We start from the raw sequence: 27,094 nt of genomic DNA, 5'->3' as shown, positions 1-27,094 counted from the left end.
TGAGTCTTTATACTTCATAGAAAACAAGACCGAGTCTTAAACCGCTTGTTCATACCCAACCAGACTTGATCTAACTAAGACGGGCTTTAATTGGTACACCCCACCACCCCTCAAAAAAAAAAAAAAAACATTAAGCTCGACTAATAGTCTAATAGTAATCCACCACGTCAGCCCGCCGTTCACTATTTCAAAATTAAAGTCAATTTTTTATAGATGATGTGATGTATTATTACTGATAGCTGCAAAAAATTCATTCGTCTCGTTTAATAGAGCCAGAAATTACAAAGATATAGAGAAATTCTGGGCGTGAAAAACCACAGATTTTATGCCTACCAAATACACCATAATATGGTTACACCATGCATCAAAATAGTGTTGCACTTCTTGATATTCCACTAAGCAATTCCACCAGTCTACTAACTAATCATGTAATATTCTCTTCTAATAGACGTTTAGGCTATGTTTGGTTTAAAGGAAAAAGTAGGGAAATGAAGGGAAAGGTAGGGTAACTTTTACAAACCTTGTATGGGTTTTCCTACTTTTTCCTTCAAACCAAACACAGCCTTAGCCTTAGGCCCAGGTAAAGTTAGTTCTTTTTTTCTTTTTTTTTTGTATCATTAGATGAATAAGTAACTTTCCCACTTTAGAAAAAAATTTATAAAATATAGCGAGACAATTTTCTCATTTTAACATTGACTTTTTAAGAGTAAAAAGGTCATTATATTATTTACCTGAAAAAAATATATATAAATATGGGTAAATGAACTTATCCAGATATCCAGGTGGACAAACATAAGGACAATGGAAAAATGGATGCTCCAGTTTCTTAGGTGATTGATTCATTACAAAGCGCACACAATGGGTTCAGTGGATACTCAATGCTTAATGATATTGACTCTTGTGGGCAAGAAGGCATATATACAGCTCTCCAACAGATATAGCTTGATGTTGAGGGAGGGACTTGGGGCCGGGGGTGGCCTTGTTCCTCTATAGTGTCTTCCATGTCAGGTTGCTTGAAATGCAGTTTGGATTAGATGGGCCTGGGTCGGTATTTGATAGAACCTTCAAAACTGAGCTGGTGGTGAATCTTCTATGTGGTTAGCCCTGTTCATGGGCAAGTTCAGGTTTGACTTTTGCCAAATTTTGAATGAGTCCAATCCGAAACAGTATAAACTTGGGCCTGAAACCCAGCCCATGAAGAAGTCTACTTGCGGTGTTCTGAGCCAAAAGAAACCTGTCAATCACTAGCTTCCGCCCCACATGCTGGAGAGGCTCAATTCAATATCCATTGTTTGTTAGGCCTTCCCATCACAAAAAAATGATGAGTATATCATCCCACCAGTTGATGCGCCTATGGTTAATAAAATGAGTTTAGATATGCTACCAATAAAGCACTCCCATCACTGTCCCAATAGGCCATTGCATTGTTGAGAGATGTTTTGGATGTGCAACTGTAATAATTTATTGGGATAGTGTTGCATGTTGGGAGTGTTTTAATGGTTCTCAGGGTTCGGTTAAGTGAACCGTGGCCTGAGTTCTTCTTTGAAGCCGAACTGGTATCATCTATTTTTTAAATTTCCCAACTGTCAATTGGTTAATTGATTGACCGGTTTCAGATAACCATTGTTTTTTTTTTCTAAATTAACTGAAATTGATTGCATGATTCAGTTAACTGGATTTTTTTTAATCCAATTTTTCTGCTTTTCGGTTTTTATGAACACCCTTACCAATAAATTGAGAAACAAGACATTAGATATTCCTTTGGTGGAGTACTGGTTGGTTTACAAGCCTGTCCTTCGAATTTGATTTGATAATAAATGTTTCCATTTCCAATTTTCATTATCTCCATACACAAAAAAAAAGAGGAAAAAGTAAAATAATTCATAGAATTATCAAAAAATAAACTCAAAATTCACGTTCTGGGTTGTGAATGATAACCCTTTTTTTATTATATTAAATTCACATCTATATACTAAAGCAGAAGTGCCAGTAGGTGGCTTGAGTTTTTTCCATTACCCCAACAGAGAACTCTCAACCCCTCTCATTTTTGTCTTCTTGCTTACTCGTAAAAGTACATCGTCACTCCCTTCTCTCTCTCTTATTTGTGCACCTCAGTATGCCTGGCCCACTCACTTTGCATTTCCTAAATCCTAACCGTGAGAATAATCGTGACAGGGTAGGAAAACAGGGCCAACATACCTATGTTTTCTATCCTTCTTCAAGTTAATCCATTCACTACTCTTCGATACGAATTTTTTTACAGTTGTTTTCCCCACAGCTTTTTCAAACTTTTTCAAATGACATTCAAGTTTTTCTCAGTCGTTCTGGACGAACTTCAAGCTTTTCTCAGTCGTTTTGGAGGAAGCAGGGGAGGGTCAGTCGTTTAAACATCTTTTAGGTACCGAAGTTTCTTTGGATTTCTTTGAAATTAATGCTTCTTTGTATTTATTTGAATCTCCTACGACCGTCGGTTGGGCTCGAAGTTGTTGGATCTTTTTTTTTTATGCGTTTTTGGGTCTGCTACATTATTAAATCATTTTACTTTATGATGTTCGTTTGGACCTTAGAGACCCCTACCTATTTTTGTTAAAACATACTCAAACTGGAGAATGAGTTATTGTTCGCTCTTGAGCAAACACTATAGATTGAAATTGGGCGAAGAAGACAGTGTTTCACAATGGGGGCGGGTTGGGTTTGCATAGTTCAACCCTGTCCAAGTGTCCATTTAACTAATCTGACCTGGAAATTTAAGTTAAATAGACCGGCTTCTAATTGGATATGAGCGTCAACCGACCCATATTTGGTCCATTCCCGATTCGACAATTAATTAATTCTAATAATTAGTTTTTTATCTTCTGTTTTTGGATGTCAAAACAGGGGCTCCGCCCCCTTCTTTTTCTGAATATAAGATAGAATTTTCATCTTCAACATAGGGGAAGAGCAACCATCTTCAAGATGTACAAGTCCTTACTAACACACCTACACAACATTTTCATTAAGAACTTAGTTTTTCTCTTCTTTTTTTTTTTTTTACGTCAAAACAGGGACTCTGTCCCATCTCTTTCTGGGCGGATCAATCACCCTCATCTTCCTGCAACCATCGATTGAAGCTGATTCATTAGGCATTCAAACTATGGGCTATCATATTTGGCAAACCTTGAAATTAAACTCATTGAGCACTAGCCAGTAGCCAGTAGGGGATGCTTAACAAAATTTCTCTAACAAAGATTGAATAACCACTATAGTATCGTCTTGACGTCCTCCATTAAAACTGAGCAAACACCCAGCTCCTTGATGAAATTTAGACATTCCATCGTAGCCCATTCTTCAGATTACACTACTGAAATAGGTGGGGTGGGAGTTGTATAACACATCCATATACATCTTATCAAAGTGTAACTGTCTATAGGCAGGTGGGAGCTTTATGGATTTTTGTTGCTTTAGCCATTTAATTAGCGTAAGCTTCATAGACATTCCATCAAAACGTAATTGTAAGTAGCACTTGGGAGGGGATGGGAGGGGAGGGTATTGTAATCACCAATAATTCGTTAGTCTGAATTGGGACGGAAACAAATCTCAGTTCCTCACCCAGGCCCGCTACTAGTCGTTCTATCGAATGATACTGTAGTGAGGCTCAGGTTAAGAAGATGGGTTTAATGGATCGGATTATGGATAGTCTGATCCGAGTGTGACCCTCCAACCATTTTAGTTTTGGTCCGTGTTTGGTAATTGTTACATTAATCGGTTTAGTCCAGCCGGATTAATTATACAATTTACTGATTGATTAGTTATGGATATTTTAATAAATAATAATAATAATCACTAATTATTATAATTAATTATGAATAATAAATAATTATTAACAAGTGTGGTTAGACCAAGCCGGTTTAATTTTTAATTTACTTCAGTAATTATTAAACTATTATTAATTATTATAATAATTGTAATTAATGAACTATTAATAAGCTACTGTTTTTAAAGGTTCAATGATTATATAGTCTGAATTAAAGGTTATTAGACCAAAGTCAACTATATTTTACAAAATAATGGGTTAAGTGGTAATTAAACCAAAAAATATGACCAATTTTTTATTGAAAGAGTTAGCTCAACGATTTTTTAGAACTTTTACTACAGGGGTCAAAATATAATTAAACCAAAAAAATCAACTATATCTTACAAAATAATGGACTAAGTGGTATTAAACAAAAAAATATGACAAAATTTTCATTGAAAGGGCTAGCTCAGTGAGACAGTGATCTTTGAGATTTTTTTTTTTTTTTTTTTTTTTTTTATGGGGGTCAAAACTTTATTAAATAGATGGGAATTAGGAATATTGTCATAAGACTCCTTTTACTATAAATATACTTGACAAAGATTGTACATCGCAGAGGTTCCGACCAGTAAAAACTAAATGTTAATAAGCAAAGCAAACTTCTTTTGCTAGATTATCAAGTAGGTTATGAGCCGAAGTTGGATGTATGAAAGTTTTGCCTGAGGGGCCTTCTACAAAAATTATTTATTTAACTAACTTACTATAAGTTAATTAATAGCTTAATTAATTTACTAACTTAATAACTTAAAATTAATTTAAACTTATTTTTATTAATTTAAAAATAATAAAAACACACATAATTAATGAAAATTAATTTATCTCAAAGTCCATCTAAAAATAATAAACCGTATTATTAGTAAAATTTAAACTTCATTTGTATTTTATTTAAAATAATATAAATATAAAAAATTAATAAGAGTTTATTGTTTTTAAAATACATTTGTATACAGCTTAAAATAATAAAATTTTATTAATATTAAAATCACTTTTAATTTAAAATCCATCTAAAAACAATACAAATTTATTTACAATACATAATCGAAAAATAATACTTAGTTGAACTTGGACCAACTCTCCACAAATGGATTTGTTTTAGATATTCTTCTTCTTTAATTTCACTTAACAAATCTCATGCATCTCAAACAATAATTAATAAAAAAAAACTATCAATAAAGACTAAACTTCATTTAAATTTGATATAAAAATTATAAAAAGTAGTAAATATTAATACTAATTTATCTACCAAGGAAAATGATTAAAAATAATGAAAATTAAGACAAATTTATTAGACACCATAAACCAAAAATTAATGCTTGGATGTACTTGGCTTAGGCCAATTAAGAATGTTAGAAGACATCTTATGCCATAATTTTGCTTAACAAAGCCCATGCATCCCATGGGTCATGACTAGTTCTTAGTTCATACAAAAAAAGAGTAATTTAATATGGGTGCTATTCTTTTTTATTTTTGAAAACTTATAGATTTGGATATATTTTATTTCATGTTTTTTTATATATTTTGATTATTTGAATACCAATATATATATATTCAGTTTTTTTTTTTCTGGTAGAAATATATTTTCAATTTTTGTTCATCTATATACTAATCGACGAGCTGACTCGGCCAGATCACCAACTCGAGTTGGTCGAGTTTCCGGCTTATAGATCACTGATAACGGAGATCTCCCGTCCTAAGTCCGAGCCCTTAGTCTAGCATCCGTAGATTCTATACTCTAGATTCGAGTTTCATTTGCATGTTGTTGCGGTTGCTGAGTACACGTTATTGCTGGTGTCTTGGAGAGCGGAGACGCGGGGAAACAATCCAACTGCGAAAACTACTTCCGGCGAAACATATCTCCATTCAGATGGCAGGCAGTGTTTCATTTCTGACCTAGCCATTTATTCTTTTCTTCTCTTTAATTTATAGATCTAAATGATTACACAGTTTTAAAGGTTAAGAGCAAATCGAATTAATCAGTGATTGTGATGAACAGGGCGAAGAAACGAAGAAATCGAGAAGAGAGGTAGGGCAGCTGTGGTGGTTCTTGGCGATATCGGTCGAAGTCCCCGAATGCAGTACCATGCTCTTTCCCTTGCTCGTCAGGTCATTCCCTACGTCTTTTTTGTTTTTGTATTTATCTAATCCCTAACCAAAAATTACGATTCAATTTCCGTTTTACTGTTAATTACCAAAACTACATAAACTCTTCACTGTACAAAATACTGCAACTATACATATAACCTTGCATGGAAACATACATTTTTGCTTTTTGATGATCGCCAATATCTATCCTCTGTGACTCTTTGTAGGGCCATAATATATTTTTTGCTGCTAACTCATGAAGCTTACATGCAGCTACTGCCTTCATTTTGTAAATGATATCGCACCCTAAAATCCACTTTAGCTTGATGTTCTCTAACTCTCTGCTTCGTATGATTGCGGGCTGCTTTCCGACCCTGAAGAAATGATAAATTTCAGCATGAACAGAATATCCTGTACCTTTGAGTCCTCAATAGATCTGAAATGGAGTTACTTCAGGCCTCATCTCTTCTAAATGCACTTTCAGCTACCATAGGCCTTAAATTCGCCATAGAACAGCCGTTAATTTCAGTTTAATGGAATGCTGGGTAGGAGGAGACTAATGTTGATGGGAATATTTTTTTTCCTGGTCAATGAAGAAGCAATTTAAGGCCACTCTCTCAAATGTTATTTGTACCAAAAAAATCTAAAATCCTCCCTTGTACAAAGCCAATGAGCCACCGCCATGGCTATCAGGTTGGTCGGTGTTTCTACATTGTTGTTCTTGTTTAAGAACACTCTGGCATTTCTTCCTTGAGAAATCTGCACGTGATCTTCCTTCTTTTGGCCCAAGGAAGGACATGAAAGAAATGATCTCAAAAACCAGGGACAAAGGGATTGATGTTGTATGGTTCAGCGGTTCAACATTCCAGTCTGGCCTATCTGAAACCATGAATAAAAACTGCTTTAAAATACAAAAATAAATTAGAAATGCATAAATAATTTGTTAGATCAACAGAAATACTTAAATAAATTTAAAAATAAACAAACATTCAGATAAACATTCCAAGTTGTTTGTGTATAAGAAGTGAAGAGGTTTGATTTTGACTGGGAAACTATTAGGGTTTTGTACTTGACCATTTTGGGAAATGGGAACTGTTTGATTCTCTGAATTGTTCAACCATGAATATTGGTCCATTTTTCAAAGCATCGGTTTTGATAGCTTATGGCACATGAATGCATGTATTCGTCTTGTATCAACTATATGGGATTGGCCACATGAATCTTGTTCTGCCATTCCATTCTATTCAGTACCATATACACTGTTAAACCATCAGCCCTTAAATCGTTTCTCACTACTTCAATCCATGTCCCTTTTGGTCTGCCCCTAGCTAGCCTCTTCAATTTGTAACAGATCATTTCGTCTTACTGGTGCTATTACTTAATTGTCTTTTACCATTCTTTAGATTTTGTGCATCATTACCTTTCACATCATCATCATTAAGTAGTTGATGTTCTCATGATTTAAGATGTGCATTGATCCTGCAGGCATCTTTGGAGGTGGACATTGTTGCATATGGGGGTAAGCATGGACAACATATGAGCTACATATGATCATTCAATTACATATTATGTTTCATTTGACTTCGTGGATGTTTCATGGTATTCATGCCTTGTGTGTCATGGTGAAGGTTTTTTTCTTGGTTGTGCAGCAATTATCCAGACTTTTTTTTTCTTGATGAATTAGAATTTAGAAGTATACTGGATGCTTCCAAAATACTCTTGACATATCTATGCATTTTTTATCAGTTATTGGCTTAGTAGTTTATTATGATTCTCAAGTTGAATCATCACCTTGAGGGGTTGATGTCTTAGTATAAGCCATTTAGTCTACTGTTTCCCTGATGGGGTTAGGCCAGGGGTGCAACTTGTGCAGCTGGACTGGGTTTAGGGCCAGAGCCCAGGCCCTAGGCACTAGCTAATACTGGAAGCTTTTAAGATGCCTCTTATTGATTGCTTCACAAGAAAAAAGGGGAGAAGTTCTTATTTGTGACAGTTTTGCTTTTGATAAGAAAAACAGAAGTTTGGCGTTGTCCTGGGCTGGGAGTTAATTTGTAATCTGTCCTGCTTTTCTGTTCTTCTATTCTTTATTAGTTTGGTGTTGCTGGGGCAACGTGGGGGTGGAATTTGCACTCTTTATTTGCTTTTGGTTAATGAATTTCTGTTATTTATCAAAAAAAAAAAACAGAGGTTCTGTCTCCAGCCCCTGCCTAATAAGTCTTGGGATTTTCTTTCATTTTCTATGTTTTTCTTCATCATATTCTCTTCCTTCTGTTTTTTATTTTGGATTTTTGCATTACTACCTTTTCACTTTTGATCATTAATAAAGTTCACTTTCTTATTAAAAAATAAAGAGAAAAATAAAAATAATAAAGCTATTATAAGATGTTAACTATAATAAGAATATAAGACCAAAGCTTAAAAAGGCAGTTAGCCAATGCTGGTTCTAGCAATTTGGGGTCTTTGAAGGAGTGGGGATGGTACCAACCTAACCTGGAATTTTTATGCATGAAGTGTTTGCTCTTTTACACCTGTATTCTCATGCTTTTCAGCGCATGATTTTACCATTGTACCATGGAATGACCCCCTTAATAAGACCGTGTTTAATGGAACAAAATACTGGAATAAAACTAAAGTTAGGATGTTGAGGTTGATGAATGGAAAGATTAAGTAGGAAAAAAATAAGATCAAGGACATCCAAGGTCCCCCCCTCCCCGCCCAAGAAGTACAGAGGATTAATTAATGACCCAAAAGGACATGGATTTTGATAGTAAGACAGATTATATATTGATAAGACACTTTACTGAAAATAGGATATGAAGAAAGGTCAGAGTGTTAGATATTTTCACTATGGCCTTCTTTTGATGGGAGGTCCTGGGATTTGGAGAGAAAGGAATAGAAAAATATTTTTATGTGGAGGCTGAGCAGCCTAGGAGGTTATGTTCAGGTATTGGATCTCTTGTTTTGGTTTGGGTTTTAGTGCTGCTAGACGCCAGGTTTTGAAAATGTTGATGGAGCATCCTTTGGTATAACTTTTCGACTGCCTTGGACATTATTGAAGATGATATATATAATCTGGCCCCGAGTACATCGTCTTCAATAAGGTGTGTGATGTGATGTGTTAAGTTGCCTTGGGCCCCGAGTACTGTGTTAAGCTGCATTGAGAAACTAAGGAGAGACTTGCTTTGGGATGACATAGAAGATCATAAAAAGCTACATTTTGTGGCTTGGTCAGAGGTGTGTAAACCAAAACAGCAAGGGGACTTGGGCATAAAGCTTCTCAAACAAGTGAATAGTGCTTTACTTGCCAAGTGGCTGTGGAGATTTGCTATGGAGGGTGATGTGTTTTGGAAAAATGTAATTGAAACAAGTGTGGGGAAGCTAGTTTCAGATGGGAATCTGGCCCAGCTTCAGAAGCATATGGAACTGGCTTGTGGAAGGACATATAACAAATCTGGGAAGTGTTTTTCAACTGTATCTCTTTCAAGCCTGGTTCAGGGGAAAGAATTTTGTTTTGGAAAGATAGGTGGTGTGGTACCAACCCCCATTGCTTGGACTTCCCATCAATTTTTGCTTTGGCTCAGGATAAGGATGCTTGGGTTTGTGGTTGCTTGGAGGTTATCTACAACCAAGTAGTGTGGGTCCTGAGGCTAAGAAGAGAGGTAAATGATTGGGATCTGGATTCATGGGCTGCTTTGTTACAAAGTTTGGAACAAATCCAGCTTCAGCAGACAGAGAGGGACAGGATTTGATGGAACAAAGGGAATTTTGGCCTCTTTACAGTGAGTTCTATGTTGCAGTTTTTGTTAAACTCAGATGGGACGTCACCCCCTTGGGTTTGGTCATGGAAGCTTAGGATTCCTCTAATGGTTCAATTCTTTATTTGGGCTGCTACAAAGGGTAAAATCCCTACTTTTGATGTGTTGAAGAAAAAAGGAATGGTCCTTGTCAATTATTTGTTGTTTGTGTGGGGAGGATGAAGGATCTGTTCAGAATCTCCCATTTCTATGTAGTTTCTCTCACAAGGTGTGGTCCCATGTTTTAAATCTTTTCGGCATGAATTGGGTGACACATCCAAATCTTGCATTCCTTCTGTCCTCTTGGCAGGGGCAGGCATTCTCCAAGGGGGTAAGGTCCTGTGGAATGTCTCTCCTTTGGTAGTTTGCTGGTGCATTTGGAAGGAGCGGAGCAATCACTTGTTTGAAGATCAAGTTGCTCCATCAAAGAAAGTGTGCATGAGTGTGGAAAAAATTCTGATCAAATAGGCGTCCATTGGTGATCTCTTCAGGGGCTTTCATTTTAAGCATTTCGTAGATCAGTGGGGTGCTTTTTTGTGGGAAAATGATTTCACTGTGTAATGTTTAGCCTGTTGGCTCTTTTCCCCTTGTAGCTGGTTGTTGAGGAAATCTCTCCCTCAGCATTCTTGTTTTATCCTTTTTCTTTATTGAAATAGTTACCACTTCTGAAAAAAAGATTCCAAATGGATGTTTGATGTGTAAATCTTCTCAGAAATCTGCATATCATCTTTTTCTAATTGCTCCAGAGCATCAGACAAGTAAATATGTTTTTTGGGTTTAATTCTTGAACTGTTTTATTCCTTGGTTAGTACTTAGTACTTGCCTTCTCTATGTGCCATTGATATCTGTGGGCTGTAGGGGCTTTGTTCTCTGGATCTGGAATATGGTTCCTTTGGTGATCTATTGAAGCTTGGTGTGCATGAAAGGGAAGAAACATAAATCTTCTAAAGGAAAAGAGAGGCCCTTTTTGTGTATCTTTGCAGATGCTAGTTGTTATCTTTTTTTTTTGAGAGAAAGGTAACTGATTTCATTAAGAAAAGAAAAGGGTACACAAGAAGGTGTACAAATATAAAGAAAAAAAAAACAAAAAGCAGGGATCAGATCCTTAGGAATTATACAGGAGGAAACATATCAGAGTACAAATCTTCTAACAGAGCACCTAATTTTGCTAGTCCATCTGCAAGAGCATTAAATTCCCTTGGAATCCAAATCAGGTTTGCATTAGAAGCAGTCAGTAAATCCCTTGCCTTCGTCAGAAAGTGACTGAGTCTCCACGGCCCGGTCTCTTGTTTTCCTAACCATTTTATAGTGTTTGCTGAATTGCCTTCAATGGAGAGGTTCTGAATACGTAGTCTGTTAATTATTCTGATCCCTATAAGTGCAGCTAACACTTCTGACTTGGTAGAATCTGCTATGCCTAGTGGCCAACTATACACCCAGCAGATATTCCCATTTTCATCCCTTAGAACTCCTCCTATGCCAGCAGCACTAGGGTTGCCTGAAGCACTTCCATCAAGTATTCCTGTTGAGGTGGCTGGGGAGGGAGGGGAGGAGAACAGGAAATTACCAGTATTCCTGTTGAGGTCATTTTTTTTGTCAATAACACAATTCATTAATTATCACAATAAAAATTACAAAGAGGAAGACAAACTTTCTTATCTTCCAAATTCAGCTTGAGCCCCAAGAAAGGAAACAAGAGAGAAAGAGAAAAATGTAAAAAGAAAAAAGAAATTTAAATTACATCTGTGCCCAGAACATTGAAACCCTGTCCACCCCTTGTTTAGCTAACCCATCAACAAAAGAATTAGCTGATCTTTTTACCCAACTGATTTTAACTTCCATTTCTCGAACCAGCCATCTGAATTTCCTCCTCATATTGCTATAACTCCATAAACTACTATAATCTTTATTCAGCCACCCTACCACCACCTTCGAGTCCCCTTCAATTATGAGTTTTCTGATATTCATCTCCCTAGCTTTCTGGACTCCTTCCATAACTGCGTGGATCTCAGCTCTAAGAGAGTCACCCACTCCAATTGGGCCTGAGAACATGGCAGAAACAACCCCATTCTCATCCCTGAAAACACCCCCAATCCCTGATTGTCTAGGGTTCCCTTTGCTACTTCCATCAAAGTTTAGTTTTATGAAACCCGCATGTGGGGGAGTCCAAGACACACTCATTATTGCTTTAGTCTGGGTACAGCTAGCAATCTCACCCCACTTCCTCAGCATGTCATACACTGTATAATCTGTGAATAGCTCTAGGGATTTCATCCACTGTACAACCCTTATATGGATCAGAGCCCTCAGATATTAACACTTCTCTCTTCTTCAGAGAAGATCCTGGAGTTTCTTTCTTCCCATAGAGACCAGTACACCGTTGCCCTCAGTCCTCTCCACATAGTCCTTCCCCTTTTCATACGCCACTTGAAAAAAGGAGTAAAAAGACTTTGCAAATTTGATGGAGGATTCCAAGTACACCCAAACAAAGAGAAAGCCCATTCCCAAATAGATTTTGCAAATTGGCAAGACACTAGTAGATAAAAACCAGTCTCCCCATCGGCTTTACAAAGAATACACCAATGAGGGGACAAACAAGTATTAGGTCTCTTTTTTTGGAGCAGATCACTAGTGTTGATTCTTTCCAGAAAGGCTTCCCAGCAAAAACTACCAACCCTAGGAGGAATTGGCCTGCACCAAACCTCATTAACAGGGAAGGGGGGGGGGTCACAGGATTGGTGGACTGGTTTAACACTTTAAAGGAGGCACAGGAGAAGGAACCAGTAGGGGTGGGAATCTAGATTCTAGAGTCTTCCTTAGCAGGGTCTAAGAAAACATCATCAAGAAGTTGGAGGAGACTTGAAATACTGTCAAGGTTTGAGTCTCTTACAACCCTTCTCAGACCCAAATTCCAACCAAACCCAGAATTGGAAGAGGAAGGGGTAATGAAAGAGGAAACTTGCTCATTTTTCAAAACAGATAGGGCATACAAAGAAGGAAATTGGTCCTTTAGAGGGGCATTCCCCACCCAAGTTTGTTCGGAGTTGCTTGAATTCAAATCATACCTGATAAAAGGGGAAAAACTGGTAATAGATCATGAATGGCTTTCTAAGGCGAAGTGCTTGTGGTCCTAGCCCGGATTCCAACATCCCATCCATTTAGCTCCAACCCATGTATGCTTACCACTATTTTAGCCCATAATTTCTCATTCTCTAGTGGGAATCTCCACAACCATTTCCCCATAAGGGCCAAGTTCCTTTCTCAAATGTTCCCAAGCCCTAACCCACCACCATTTTTACTCCCAGTCACCACCTTCTAGCCTACCCTATGGTCCCTCTTCTCCTCTCTCGACTCCCAAAGGAAATCTCTCATCATCTCTTCCAATCTGTTAGCAATCTTTATTGGGATTTTGAACATTGAAAGGAAATAAATGGGTAAATTTGCTAGAGTAGCCTTAATCAATGTCATCCTACCTCCAAGAGAGAGGTAATTCTTTTTCCAAGAAACAAGTCTCTTCTCAAATCTTTCCACCACCGGATTCCAGAAACTCTCCCTCTTTGGATTGTCACCTAATGGCAACCCCAAGTAGTTCAATGGCCATCCTGAGACCTCACACCCTAGCACTTCTGCACTCTCCCTAATTTCTCCCTCCTCCAAATTCAGACCCACTACACAACTTTTCTCAAAGTTCACCTTCAATCTTGACATTCGTTCAAAAAGTAGTATCACTAATTTTTCCTTTTCTTGAGGTCCTTTGTTGCTCTTGGAAGATAAGTGTGTTTGTCTTCCTCTTGTAAATCTTCTATTGATGATTTAATGAAAGTGTTATTGATAAAAAAAAAAAAAATTCATGTTCCTATTATATTCCAAGCTTCCTCATTCACAAAACAGAATTGTGTCATCTACAAACTGTAGATGGGTGAGGAGGATTTCCTCCCTTCCAACTCTCCATCCTCTAATGAGACCCCTAGAGTTTGCTCTATGAATTAATCTCCCCCGAACATCAGCAATTAGTGTGAACAAGAAGGGAGATAGGGGGTCCCCTTGCCATATACCCGTAATGGCTGGAAAGAAATCTACCACTGTCCCATTCACTAGTATAGAATAATGACAATTCTGAACACACCCTATAATCCATTTGCACCATCTAGCCCCAAAATCCAAATTTGGTCATAACTCTCCTTAAGAAATCCCAATCTACCAAATCATATGCCTTTTCCAGATCCAACTTACATACCACTCCCTTCTTTCCGTCATTCTTGACATTTTCAACACTCTCATTCGCAATTAGGATTTGATCTATAATTTGTCTTCCACTCACAAAGGCTCCTTGGTTTGGTGTAATGGTATCTAGCAATACTTCCTTCAATCTCAGAGACAAAACTTTTGCAAGGATCTTATACAAGCTATTTACCAAACTGATTGTCCTGTTGAGGTCATTTACAGAGAGTCCTTTGAACTTATCTGTGCTGGAGGCCCACAGATTACATAGGTGGTTAATGTGAGATAACAGATCACTCTTTAACTTAGCTTTGTTCTCAAACAACCAGGTATTTCTTTCTTCCCACACTCCCCAAAGTACAGATGCTAGTTGTTATCTTATGAATTGCATTTTGGCTTTGAAGTAGCTTAATGACTGTAATAACAGAAACTTTAGTATTTAACTGGTCAGCTGTTCTCAGTGTAGATGGTGATACAATGTAAATGTTTTATATCTTAAACCCCTTTCTATAGATCTTTATACTTATTAACAGAATCCTTTACTTGTTCATTGGAAAGGAAAATGACTGTAATGATTGTTCATGAGCTTTCTGAAACCACATTTAAAGCTATCTAACTAATCAATAATTTCTGGGACAATCTGATTTTTGCTAGCCATGCTCACTGATGCATTCTATCTTGTGAGTTGGTTTAATATTTGTGTCTTGTTTCAATGTTCTGTGTTAAATAAGCTTGCCATATTGTCTGAATCCTTTTGTAGTCTTGGACTGTCATACCATATGCAGAATTTGAATGTAAGGTTTGCATGGCTTTGTGCAGCTTCATGAATTGTGTCATCCATGGTCAGGGTCTTTACAGGCCTTCCTGTTATCTATAGTTGTTGATTAACTCCTTGCACCTGTGTGAATCTTCATAGATTTTTTATGTCACACTTGTGATGGTATAATCCTTAGGTAATGGTAATTAAAGCATATAATAAGTAGTTATTTTTTTTTAATGAATAACAACACTGTACTTTATTAATTATAGTTGAAAAGTGAATAATAAGTGACAACTTTTGACACCCAAGTATTCTTTTCTGTTTGGATTTTTCCCTCCATTATGCAAGTTTGGTGTTTACATTTCAACCATCTAGTCTCATAAATTTGGTTTCAGTTCACATGCTTCTTTTCATAATGCCTGAACAGGTTCTGAACCACATGCTGCAGTTGTAGATAATCCAGCAATTCATATTTACAAAATGGTAGGTACTCTCAATAGGTTCAGAGTACCTATTTCTCTTTCAATGAAATGATACAGAATTCTCTTTTCTTCTCCAGCCACAATGGCCAACAAGCACCAAGGGTCTACCAAGGATACTCTACCCATTGATGCTTTTGCTTAAGCCATTATTTCAGTTTTTTATGCTTCTGTGGTTTCTGTGTGTTAAAATACCTTCTCCAGATGTTTTCCTTGTACAGGTGAGAGTTTTATTATGTAAAGTCAAGTTCTGTTTGTTTTGGTTTAAAATTTTGGTACAATGATGTGTTATCTTGTATAGCTTTAGGCTTAGTTTTTTTCACTGCATTTATTAATTTTGTTTCCTATTCTATTTTTTTTTCTTCCAGAAGCTTTGTCCTTGTTGATAACTGCCATGTATGTGATGGAAGCTTGGTGGTTAAAATTTCCAAATCTGAAATTCTTTCTTTCTATTTATTTATTTTTTCTAGGAAATCATATGCAATAACTCATAATTCAGAATTTGCCTTCATTAAATTTGAGAAGCCTCATTTATTAATACCCATCTGCATGGAATGTGCCCAATGGATTGGTTATTTCCTCTTGCATTAAATATTAGACTGAGTAGTGAAGTATTAATTTCTATAAGAACCAGCTGTATGTTGCATCATCCCTCCTATCCTATGTTGATTGAAAATGTGTGCAGTCTCTATGGACAGCAGGGGGAAATTGTTTTACACTTATTTATTTGGTCTAGATTCATTTCATTAACTAGACAGCAGTGGGTCCTCCCCAATGACCTCCCTACTTTGATGTTCTCATGGCCTGTCAAGGGTCTTTTCTTCAGAGGGAGGATACTTTGGAACTTGATTCCTTTTGCCGTTTTCTGTCCTATCTTGAAAGAAAGGAATATGAAAACCTTGGAAGGCAAAAGCACTACTCTTGAGGCTATCATAAACAAGCCAGAAGGAAATGTTGGGTGCTCGGATACTACCCCCCAAGGAGTTTGAGGGGGCAACTTCTGAACATTTTACAAGGCACTGGGGTTTTGTAATTCTTGATTCATCTTTGGTGATGCAGGGAAGCTCTTCTTCCCATGCTTTATTTATTTATTTGTTCTGTTTTCTTTCCAGCTTCTGTATTTTGCTTTGTTCTTTTGAGGGCTCCTCACCCTCTTAATAAAAGTTCACTATTTATCCAAAAATCCACCTATTCTGGTCATTCTTCTACTTTTAGATTGTTGTGTGTGTCAACTGACTTTTCTTTTCCTTCTATTTTTTTGATAACCATTATGTTTATTAATTCAAGTGTAAAATGGATAGAATACAAGTAATATACAATTCTGCCAAGCAGCCCACTTTATAGGCTAGCCACTCACCACTGCTACCCAACCCTTAAATGTTCATCTTTCTTGAGATTACATTTCTTTTATTCTCTTTTCCTTCTTTCCCAGATGGAGTAAAATATCAAATGATAATTTTCAACCAAGGATCAAAATTTTGCAACATATTGGCCAATGCATATTGTATCGGTGACCCGCCGGTATGCAAATTATGGGGAGTATTGGGGTATGATCAGTTTCAGGGGGTAGCCAGGACTTATATGAATCCCATTGAACATATTTGAAAAAAAATAAAAATAAATAATTGCACATTATTTAAAAGTCTGATACGCCCTTTTCTTGCGCTCAGATACCATATTATCAGTGGAAAAATATAGAAAAAGAATGGAGAAAGAGAAGAGAGGGAGGAAAAGAGAAGAGAACAATTGGAGTCCTAAAGTATATTAGTGGTGCCAGTTCTTATTATTATATATAGGGCGACTAAATAAAAAGAGTAAAAAGACAGTAGTGCCCCTGTGGCACATACTACGATTTCTTATTTGATTACTAGTGGATAATTTGTTAAGCTTAAGGATTCAGTTGCTGATTAGTACATTATTTGTGGACTCAAGAGTCAAGACAACTTATAATTCCTATTAATGCCTGGATTTAACCTAGCATTGAGCACTTAATCCCTAATTCTGTTTGTGACACGTTAGTATGCAAGTACTTTCTTTCATAATTTTGGATGTGTATTGTTCTTTCATTGTTTGTTATGGTTATCTTCTGACAACAAAAGAGGGATATTCTCATTTGTCTATTCTCTTTATTGTTTTTTATTTAAGAGTATAATTTAGTTCACTGGCTAATTGTTATCATAGATTAGTTTATCATTGCAAGTCAAAATTAATTAATGAGTTATTGATAAAAAAAATTAATGAGTTTCTGTATTTATTCCTGGAATATGTTCATCACCATACATTCACTTTTTTCAACAGAATCCTCTTTAGAGTTCATGCTTCTTTCTTCCTTCGCAGTTCAGTTGGACTAGAGTGATCTAATAGTGCTTGTCCCTTGTTTGCTTTTTTCAAATGCTCAGTGCAATTGATCCTGTTTTAATTTCTTAACATTTTATAGAATCCACCTTCTGTTCCAACATTGGTTGCTGTGAAATGGGCAAGCAGGCTGAGACGTTCCGCTGTTGTTGTGGATTGGCATAATTTTGGATATACTCTGTTGGGTTTGTCCCTTGGAAGGAGCAGTCGCTTTGTCACAGCATACCGATGGTGTCACTCAATTTTGGCTGCAAGAGTCCACTCTTCTTTATGAATAACTTGTTTTTTGGCTATATGCCTGATGAATGAGCTTTTCGATACCTTCTTTTCAGGATTGAAAAGAATTATGGGAAGATGGCAAATGGATCCTTGTGTGTTACAAAGGCAATGCAACTTGAGTTGGTTCATAACTGGGGAATCAAGTAAGAGGATCTACTCAAATTTCACTTTTTTCAGTCTTCAGATGAAGACATTTCATCTATCCTTTGATAGTTTATTTTATTTTTACTATTATCTTCCAAATGACTAGAGCAACTGTTCTATACGATCAACCTCCAGAGTTTTTCCATCCTGCCTCACTTGAGGAGAAACACAAGGTGAATTAGTTGTTAATGTTTTGTTACCATATTTCAAACAGAAGCTCTTAAATGTAACGTCAGGGCCTTTTGTAGCTATTCTTCAGACTGAACAAATACCTCACTGATCCTCATGGCATTCATGATTGTGTCAGCTTTGGTAATGTAGATTGTCAAACAAATCAATGGTTTTCTATTTCTATTTAGCTCATTTAAGAAAAAATGGCTTACAGGATAAGCCTCTTTCCTCTTTCAGGAACTATGGGTATTGGCAGCAGTGATTTGAATGGGACACTCTTTACAACCCAGGTTTCCACTGGCATTCTTTTGAAGCAGAATAGGCCAGCCCTTATTGTTAGCAGTACAAGCTGGTGAGTTTTTTTTTACCCCATTTAATTTGCTTAGTATAGGAGGGGCATAAATTTCATACACAAATTTTGGTCCACTGTTTGTTGGGTCCATGAGAAATTGTGCTCTGCATTCTCTTTAAGACAACATCAAATGGTACTTGTAAACTATGTTTTCATGGTCATGTTGGGTAGGTAGTGAATGCTAGCAGCTAGCCTACAACAGAGCAGCTTACATTGTAAATGTGTGAATCATTACTTAATCAAAATACAATGCTTTAACTGGGGAAAAATAAACTCTTCATGGTTATGACATGAATTTGCTCAGTATTGGCATTTCTTTGTTTTAGCTTCTTTTATTAATTTCCTGAGCTTCTCTCTATTTTCTTGTTTAACTGGTATTAATATATTTTCTTTTTTAATTTTAATCTTCAAATTAAGCTGTTAAATTCATAAAAAAAGTGCATTGTTTATGGGAAACTATTAAAAAAAGAAACTTAGTCAGGACCTACCCATCCCTTAGAAAGGGTAAAAAAGAGAAAAATGAGGACAGGGGTATAGTATGACCTGTCCATCCCTTACATATAGTCTTTATGATAAACAATATATAAGGTGATGTTTGTTTTTAAAATTGGCCGTTCTTTTCAGGACTCCAGATGAAGATTTCGGCATGCTTTTGGAAGCTGCAGTGATGTATGATAGGCGTGTTGCTGCTATCTTAAACGAGGATGACTTGGATAAGAATGAAGTGCTTTGGGAGAATATGTGCAATGGAAAACAATACTTGTACCCGAGGTTGTTATTCATCATTACTGGTAATGGTCCTGGTTCTTGTTCTTGTGCAAAGTCTGTTTGTACGGTTACATCTTTTGATAGGGATTTCAAACAAATTCAATCTTATTAGGAAAAGGTCCAGAAAGAGAGAAGTATGAAGAGAAAATAAGGAGACTAAATCTGAAACGTGTGGCCTTTTGTACCATGTGGCTTTCTGCTGAGGATTACCCATTGCTTCTTGGTAGGTAATTCTTTTTTTTTTTCTGCATTGTTTTCTAATTTTCAATTCCCTTTGTAAACTGATGCACAAATGCTTACTCATGTTTGTTATTCACAGGGTCAGCAGACTTGGGTGTTTGCCTCCATACTTCCTCTTCTGGCTTGGATCTTCCCATGAAAGTATGTCATTGTTGAATTTTCAGTGCAGCTTTTTTTTTTTTTTGTTTGAATGTTTGCCACAATAAGTTGAATGCAATAACAAAGAAAAAATTTTATAATAATTCAAGTAATATCACTTGACACAATCACACAATACTAATGATTCTTTCCCTTGTTTGTGTGTGATGTTCTCAGGTTGTGGATATGTTTGGATGTGGATTGCCTGTTTGTGCCGTTTCCTTCTCATGGTAATTTCTTGTTGCTTATTTATTTCTGTCATTGGGTTGAATTTAATGCCCAAATTGTAGTGGTACTTTGTCTCTTTATGTCGAGGTACTTATATTGATTTGGCTGCGCCTAAGCATTGAAGAACTTGTAAAAGTTGAGGAAAATGGTCTCCTTTTCTCATCATCTTCTGAGCTAGCTGATGAACTTCTGGTAAGTTTGTCTGAGTTGATTGATTTAGTGTTTCATACCTAACAAAGTTCAATATATATATCTCCACCTGTCTTATTGTCCCCATTCTTTGCCTTTTTTTGTGTCTCTGTGTCTGATTGCTCTTATTCCTTTAGGTTTTTCAGTAGCAAGGTGTCATCCCAATTCCCGATTAGATCAGGAGTGGAGGAGATCTGCTTTGCTTGTGCTGTCTTTGTTATGTGACATAACAATCTAGATCCTCATATTCAATAGATCTGTGTGTGTGTGTGTGTGTGATGTTGCCACAAACAATAGAGATGTGCATAAAATTCTGTGGAATGTAATACAGAAGTTAAAGAGAAACTAGAGGGACCTATAGCCATAATTCATTAGTAACATTCAGCTGATGGTTTGCATGCAAATTATATTGTGGAAGGAGATTTGAAGACAGTAATGAGCTGGATGGACTTTGGCACCTACAAGATCAGATTAGGGGAGTAAGTTTTTAATCTAATGCTTTGCATGCAAGTTTTATATGGGTGTCATTGGTCAGCAAATAATATTTCTGATTTTCTAGCCAGAGGAGACCATAGAAGTGGTCTGTTACAAGTTGCAGGGGCTAGAAGAGCTAGGGGCTGGCCAAGTTGAAGTAGTGAGATGATTTAAGGGTTAATAGATTAAGTGTTTAACAATGGATATGACACTAAATAGAATGGATCGGTGGAACAGAACTCATGTAGCTGACCCCATAAGGTTGGAACAAGGATTAGATGATGATCCTTTTGACTAGTATAGCATAGGTATAGCTTGTACCTCTTTTTTTTCCAATGTTTTGAACCTGTCATTGACCCACGCCGTTTGGACCGGCCTACTCACCACCCAATCACAGCTCTGGTTTGGGTCATCCTCCGGTTTGTCTTTTAAATATGGAAGAACATTGACTCGGTTAGTGTTTTCAACCCACTGTTGACTTGGATGGTCGAACCGCTTGAACTGTCACCTGGAGGGAATTCCGGTCTGGCTAATTCCCAAACCTGGAGTTTGACAAAAAAAATGTTGACTTGGTCAAAACCTATCTGACCCAGACAGTTATACCATTGACCTGCTTGACCCAATCACAAGTTCACAAGTTACAAATTACATGTATATGAAAACTTCTGGACCTTGTGCTTGGTGGATGATCCCTTTTTTTATTTTGGTATTTTTTCTAGATTATGCTTTCCAAGTCGCCTTACCCCACTATTTTTGCCAAAAAATGCCTTTTTGGCCTTAAATATCAATTTTAAGGTGTATATATATATATATATACACATATATATATACATATATACCTGCTTGACCCAGTCATAAGCTCACAAGTTACAAATTACCTGTATATGAAAACTTCTGGACCTTGTGCTTGGTGGATGATCCTTTTATTTTATTTTGCTAATTTTTCTAGATTATGCTTTCCAAGTCACCTTACCCCACTATTTTTGACAAAAAAATGCCTTTTTTGGCCTTAAATATCAATTTTAAGGTTTATATATATATATATATATATATATATAGACGTATCACATTCTGACCTGTCCGATCCAGATGGTTGAACTGCTTACTTGTGGCCTGGAGAAAAAAATGGTTCAGCCTCCAGGTCGGTTTTTAAAACACCAGGCGACCCATTGACCTAGATCATTGAACCATTGACCCCTTTAATGGATTGTTGGTTTTTGTACTATTTTATCTTTTATTTATTTATTTATTGCTGTTGTGTAGGGATGCAAGTTGGGTGGTCTGGGTCGGATTTTTGCTCAACCCAGACCCAACCCTAAGATTTGAGCCTAAAGCCAAGCCGAAGGTCTAGCCTGAACTATCCAACCCAAGCCCAGCCTGCACTAAATTTTGATGCACTCAGGTTGGGCTGGGGTTGGGCCCATTTAATGTATGTATGCATTTGTATATGGTTTATTAAAAAACTTATGCATATATGCATATATACATGCAAATGTGTATATATGCATATTTTCATGTATATAATGGGGTCGGAATTGGGTTGGGATAAGGTTGGGTTGGGCTCTGATTGGGTTTGGGCTACCTAAGGGCTAGGCCCAAGCCCAGTGCATGTAAAATTGTGGGCTGGGTCGGTCCGGGCTCGGGTTGGGCCTACCCAAGTTGCACCCCTACTGTTATGACATCATGGATTCAACTCTAAACTCATCAAATCCTTCAAAATTAGAAGAAAAACAGCCTTTTGAAATGAAAAGGACTGTTAAAAATGTTGCAGAGAATCAGTAGAAAGTAGCAGAAATCTGGTTTCAAGAAGAGAGAAGAGGAGGAAGAAGGTGGCAGTGACTAGGGTTCAGAGAGAGATTTTCTAACATAATCTCCTCTTACACCCCTAATCCCATTTCATTAAGTTAAACTTTAGTAATTTACAGAGAGGCCCCTGGTTGGGCATAATATAAAAACATAACATAAGAAAAAATAAGGGCCCAGATTAAGGCCCATTACAGCAAAGAACATAAAAAGATAAAGAAGGATAAATAGTCTATGGGTCATTCGGCCCATCTTCTCTACAAAATTGTTGACTTGGTTAACCACCAATCAACCCCAGTAGGCAAACAGCCAAATCATTTGACCCGTTTAATTTTTAATGATTCAATCCACTTGACAATTGCTAGAACTTCCGTTGGGGTTTCTAAGTGTACTTAAAACACCCTCTCCCAGATGCGGGAATAGTTTTACCTCTAACAGAATGAATTGGCCATATTGCCCTTGCATTCATTAGTTCCATTTGGTAAGAAAGGATGTGAAAGTCCAATCATAGAAGTACAAAATCTACTATTCCCTTTGTTTCTCATTAATGTGCTTCATAAATTACTATGCTAGACCTTATTGATCTAGTATGTGCATATGCTGTAGCAAGAGCGAGACAAGCATCATTTTGGGCCAAAACAAAAATCAGTGTGACCTAGCACCAAGGTTTAGTTAGTTAAGGGTTTTTAACTGTTGGGTATAACTGGCTCATGGCATATGATACCCAGATACTTGTACATGCCTAGCAAACCATTGTTGGAAATGATACTTACTGGATATGATATGACATTGTATACTGATTAGTGACAACTGCATGGACACTTCTAGATGTACCCTACAGTATTAACACTTTTAAAATATATAAATGGTATGTCCTAACAAATTGTACTATAAAAAAATCTGTACATGTTAGAAGAATAATTAAATTTGGCAAACATAGTTTTAAGAACATCTAGCTTCAAATGTGATACTTTTATTCATTAAAGATGCCAAGTTAATTAAGGGAAGTTTTAGAATTCCAAAAAGTTTATGTTAAATGAGCTTTAAGGGGATGGCAACTCATGGTGAGTTCACAGAAGGGAGATGTAAGCCAACAAGGTTTACTTAAGTCATTTCAAAAAACCTAGGGGAAGTTTTAGTATATGTCAGAAAAATCAGGGGAGGTATAAGTAGGTTATCCCTATATTTTATTTAGTAATTCTCATGAACTCTTTATCTCATATAATTTGATGACTTCATGTCTGAGATATTCTTATTTGAGCTTTCTGAAAAATAATTAATCTGAATTAGGAAGATACCAATCAATGCATAGTCAAGTGTTATTTTGAAAACAGAAGTCCTGGTAAACTATTCAATGTGCAGATGCTCTTTAAGGGGTTTCCTGATGCATGTGATGATCTGAAGTCATTGCGGAGAGGTGCATTGCAGAAAGGATCTTCTGCAAAGTGGGCTACTGAGTGGGAAGAACATGCCAAACCGCTAATATCTAAGGCAAGTTAACCTCCTTCATAGGTGTTGGAGGGCAGAGCCTGATCCTGTTTCCTTTGCTCTATTCTGAGTAGATATAGGGCAAATGTTTTTATTCTTGTTCATAACCTAATACATACCAGGTCTAGGTTCTCTATTAGACATGGGGAATATGACCATTTTATACATAGTTTGTTGCTTCAGATTGGACATTGGACATTGGATCAACGAAAAAATAAATCTTCCAATTGACAAGTTTCATCTTGGGGTTGAACACCCAAGTAGCACTGATATAGTAATCCTAGCCATCTGATCAATTAAATTAATTTGGAATGTAACATTATGAACCATTTCTCTCTTTGACTGTCCAAAAGATGTGATTAATTGGACAGCCTGGATCTTTGAGATGGTCACTGCCAACCGGATATCTAGTTTGAGGAAGAAATTCTAGACACTGACATACCTTCCATCTCTCTTTCCTTATTCCTCACTTACATATACTATATGATTGCACACCTCATACTGGTAATTATTTATTTGTTCCTTACATGGCATTTGAAATCTAATCAACAAGTTGGGCTTGAGTTGCAGGTCATCTCTAGGAATCATGATTGATAGCCAGCCACAAAATTTCAGGTAGATGTTCATAGTCTAAAGTTCTCTGTCAACCCACCTTTAATAGTTTTTGTTCTGTTATTTTATGATGGAAGATGTTAATTATAGAAGTAACCTAAAGGATATTTGACACCCCTTGTACATTGTATGAGACACAACCTGCTTGTTACGTATTGTTCTTGGAATACTGGGGGCAAAACCAAAATGAAAAATACTGTTATCCCTGCAACTTAATGATTATTCAGAATGCCTGTTAGAGCATAATTGACATTGGGAACCTGACACAATGCAAGTCTTAGCTTGACAGTCTTTAAATTTAGGAATTGCAGAGTTCTTTTTTCATTTCAAAATGCAAGTCTTAGCTTGACAGTAAATTTTAACTGATTTCCCTGGGATTTTTCTATTTTATTTTAAAATGTTGCATGGCATTTTTTTTCTTTTGCATTTGAGTATGTTAGGTCTGGAATAACCCTCTTCCCTACGGTTTCAAGGCAATCTGCAACATAGTTACGACTTCTAAGAGCAATTTAACACAGATCCTACCCCTACAGAGGAATTCAACTTCCGAAGTTATCTATGATGCTAACTTGTTGGTGATTTAGTAATGGCAGTTATTCAATTTTAATTTGTTAATCAATGGTTTTATTAGTCCCTGGCATTACCAAAGGGGTGACGGGTGACGCTTCTCACAATGACTAGTTTAAAATGTTAAGTTGGCGTCCCTCCCATTATGGGCATGGTTCAAACCTGTGGAATTGATCAAAAGAAAAAAAAAAAAGAAAAAAAAGGTTCAAACCCGTGGCAATTGCCAATCAAAAAGAAGGCTCTCTGCATTGTGCAAGTCAATGGACCTTCAAGTTCAAGAATCCCTGAACCTAATTCCACTACCCAGCTAAGTACATGCATGTTTATCGTTTAGAAGGGCTTTCAGGCCGTGGCTTTCGGCTTTGGGAAGTGAGGCCCACTTGGAAAGCCTATAAGCAGTATTGGGTAAAAAAGCTGGAGAGCTAAATTTTGTCATCATGCAGACATTTAGGTGGCTCTCCACACAAGCCTCTTAAGCTTTGTCCATATTAAAAAATCTATTTGTAAAAAATTGAAATTCATTAATTTTATTTTAGTAATTTCTATTAATTTTGTTTACTTTTAGATCGAACTGTTAATAAAACAAATTGACAATTAGTAATTATATTTATCATATTTTATTATTTTTAAATGGAATATGAATAGATTATAATTTTTTTATTTTTTCACTTTTATTAGTTAATTTTATATTTTATGTATTTTAAACTTATCACTTATTGTTATTTGTTAATAATAATTTAATTTTAATCAACTATCGTTTTATTAAATTTACTTATTTTATTATTTTTAAGTGGAATGTATATCGACTATAATTTTTGTGATGTATTTGTATTAATTAATTTTACATTTTATATTGAATAAATTTAAAATGTGACTTAATTTTTTATTAATACTTTTCATTATGTAAAATTAAATTTATGTTAATAGTATACATTTTATTAAATGGAATTCTACATTTTAAATGCTAACAAATCTATTGGGCTAATGTTAGCTCATATTTCTAATAAAAGTTATTTAAAATATTAATAGATTGTAGATATTAAATATATGTTTTATACTATGTTAGTCACAAGGGGTTTAATGTAAATGAGATTGGTTTTGTGCTTTGTAGTAAAAACTATTAACTAATAAGGATTTTTTTATTAATGAAATGGTTTTTCAGGTTGAGGTGTTGGGTGTAAATTGGACGGATTAGATCGGGTTGAGGTCAGCACTAACCCAACCCGATGACTTCTGGTTGACTTGATTTTGTCACTTATTTTTGTTAGATTACTCATTGTTTAGACTTAAGATTGGCAGATTGATTGACTTTTAATATTATCACATGTATGGTGCTTTAGGAATTAGGAATACTTGTGTTACACTGGGAAACGTATGTAACTTGATGCATTGGCCATCCATGCATACATATTTATTTAATATTTATATATAGAAAGGAAAAGGCCATTACTTGGTCTAATGGTAAAATCTCGGTCTGGTATGCATGAAAACGTGGGTTAAGTCTTAGGGTGGCCAATTTGTGCAAAAAATGTCAAAGGTTAAGGCAGTATCTAGTCTACCCCTCCCATGACCCTGATAGTTGGGATCAGCGTTGGGTAATGGTATTTTGAAGGGCAGATTAGCTGAATTTTATAGCTGTTTTAGTCGCTGTGAGACCAATCATTTTGTTCCATGCCAGTCAATTGAATAATTGTGGGCCATATGCACTTTATGGCTGGTGTGGAACAAAGTGATTGGTGTAAATCAAATTCAGCTCATCCTTCCTCTTTTATAGCGAAGGAAAGAAATGTCAGGTTTGAGTTGGGTTGGGTTGCTCAATGACCCAATCCTATCCCGACTACCCCGCCCAAGTTGCATCCCTAACTTGGGTGTGCATTGGAGGGTTAGATCCACGTCCACCTCTACCATATTCCCATTCGATAGCGTCAGACCCCTAACCGAATGTGAACTTGCAGGCACATTTGTAAGTTTTTGTTATAATAAAATAAAATTTATTGATAATTTGAAAGTACATGAAGCCCAGAAAAGTTGTATATTATATTTACATCAAACTTACTAGAGTAGTAAACAAAAAGATGAGCTAGAGTATTCTGATCTCTAGGGATATGTTTTGCTTGA

At 36.3% G+C, this 27,094-nt stretch overlaps 1 protein-coding gene across 4 annotated transcripts; it reads left to right on the top strand.

Annotated features, from left to right (window-relative positions):
* Window positions 1–5,455: 5,455 nt before the first annotated feature.
* Window positions 5,456–26,443, top strand: LOC104608625 (UDP-Glycosyltransferase superfamily protein). 4 transcript variants are annotated; one of them, XM_010274675.3, is made up of 18 exons: window positions 5,456–5,703; window positions 5,826–5,935; window positions 7,400–7,433; window positions 15,117–15,172; window positions 15,249–15,389; window positions 17,606–17,754; window positions 17,856–17,945; window positions 18,053–18,119; window positions 18,195–18,258; window positions 18,355–18,469; window positions 19,094–19,260; window positions 19,350–19,460; window positions 19,557–19,618; window positions 19,793–19,845; window positions 19,960–20,035; window positions 23,672–23,800; window positions 24,368–24,412; window positions 26,139–26,443. In XM_010274675.3, exons 1-17 carry the CDS (start codon window positions 5,586–5,588, stop codon window positions 24,389–24,391), a joined length of 1,566 nt encoding a protein of 521 aa, XP_010272977.1. In that variant the 5' UTR covers window positions 5,456–5,585; the 3' UTR covers window positions 24,392–24,412; window positions 26,139–26,443. The 4 variants fall into 4 exon arrangements, 2 of the variants coding, with proteins under 2 accessions (XP_010272977.1, XP_010272970.1); XM_010274668.3 differs by lacking the exon at window positions 26,139–26,443 and having other exon boundaries at window positions 24,368–24,661; XR_016076152.1 differs by lacking the exons at window positions 19,960–20,035; window positions 26,139–26,443 and having other exon boundaries at window positions 24,368–24,661.
* Window positions 26,444–27,094: the final 651 nt, after the last annotated feature.

This window comes from Nelumbo nucifera, chromosome 5 (genome assembly GCF_055504915.1).
Source record: "Nelumbo nucifera cultivar China Antique chromosome 5, China Antique-T2T, whole genome shotgun sequence".
In the NCBI taxonomy this organism is placed as follows: domain Eukaryota; kingdom Viridiplantae; phylum Streptophyta; class Magnoliopsida; order Proteales; family Nelumbonaceae; genus Nelumbo; species Nelumbo nucifera.
The sequence above is the reverse complement of the archived record's forward strand: the minus strand, read 5'-3'. Positions and strand labels throughout refer to the sequence as shown.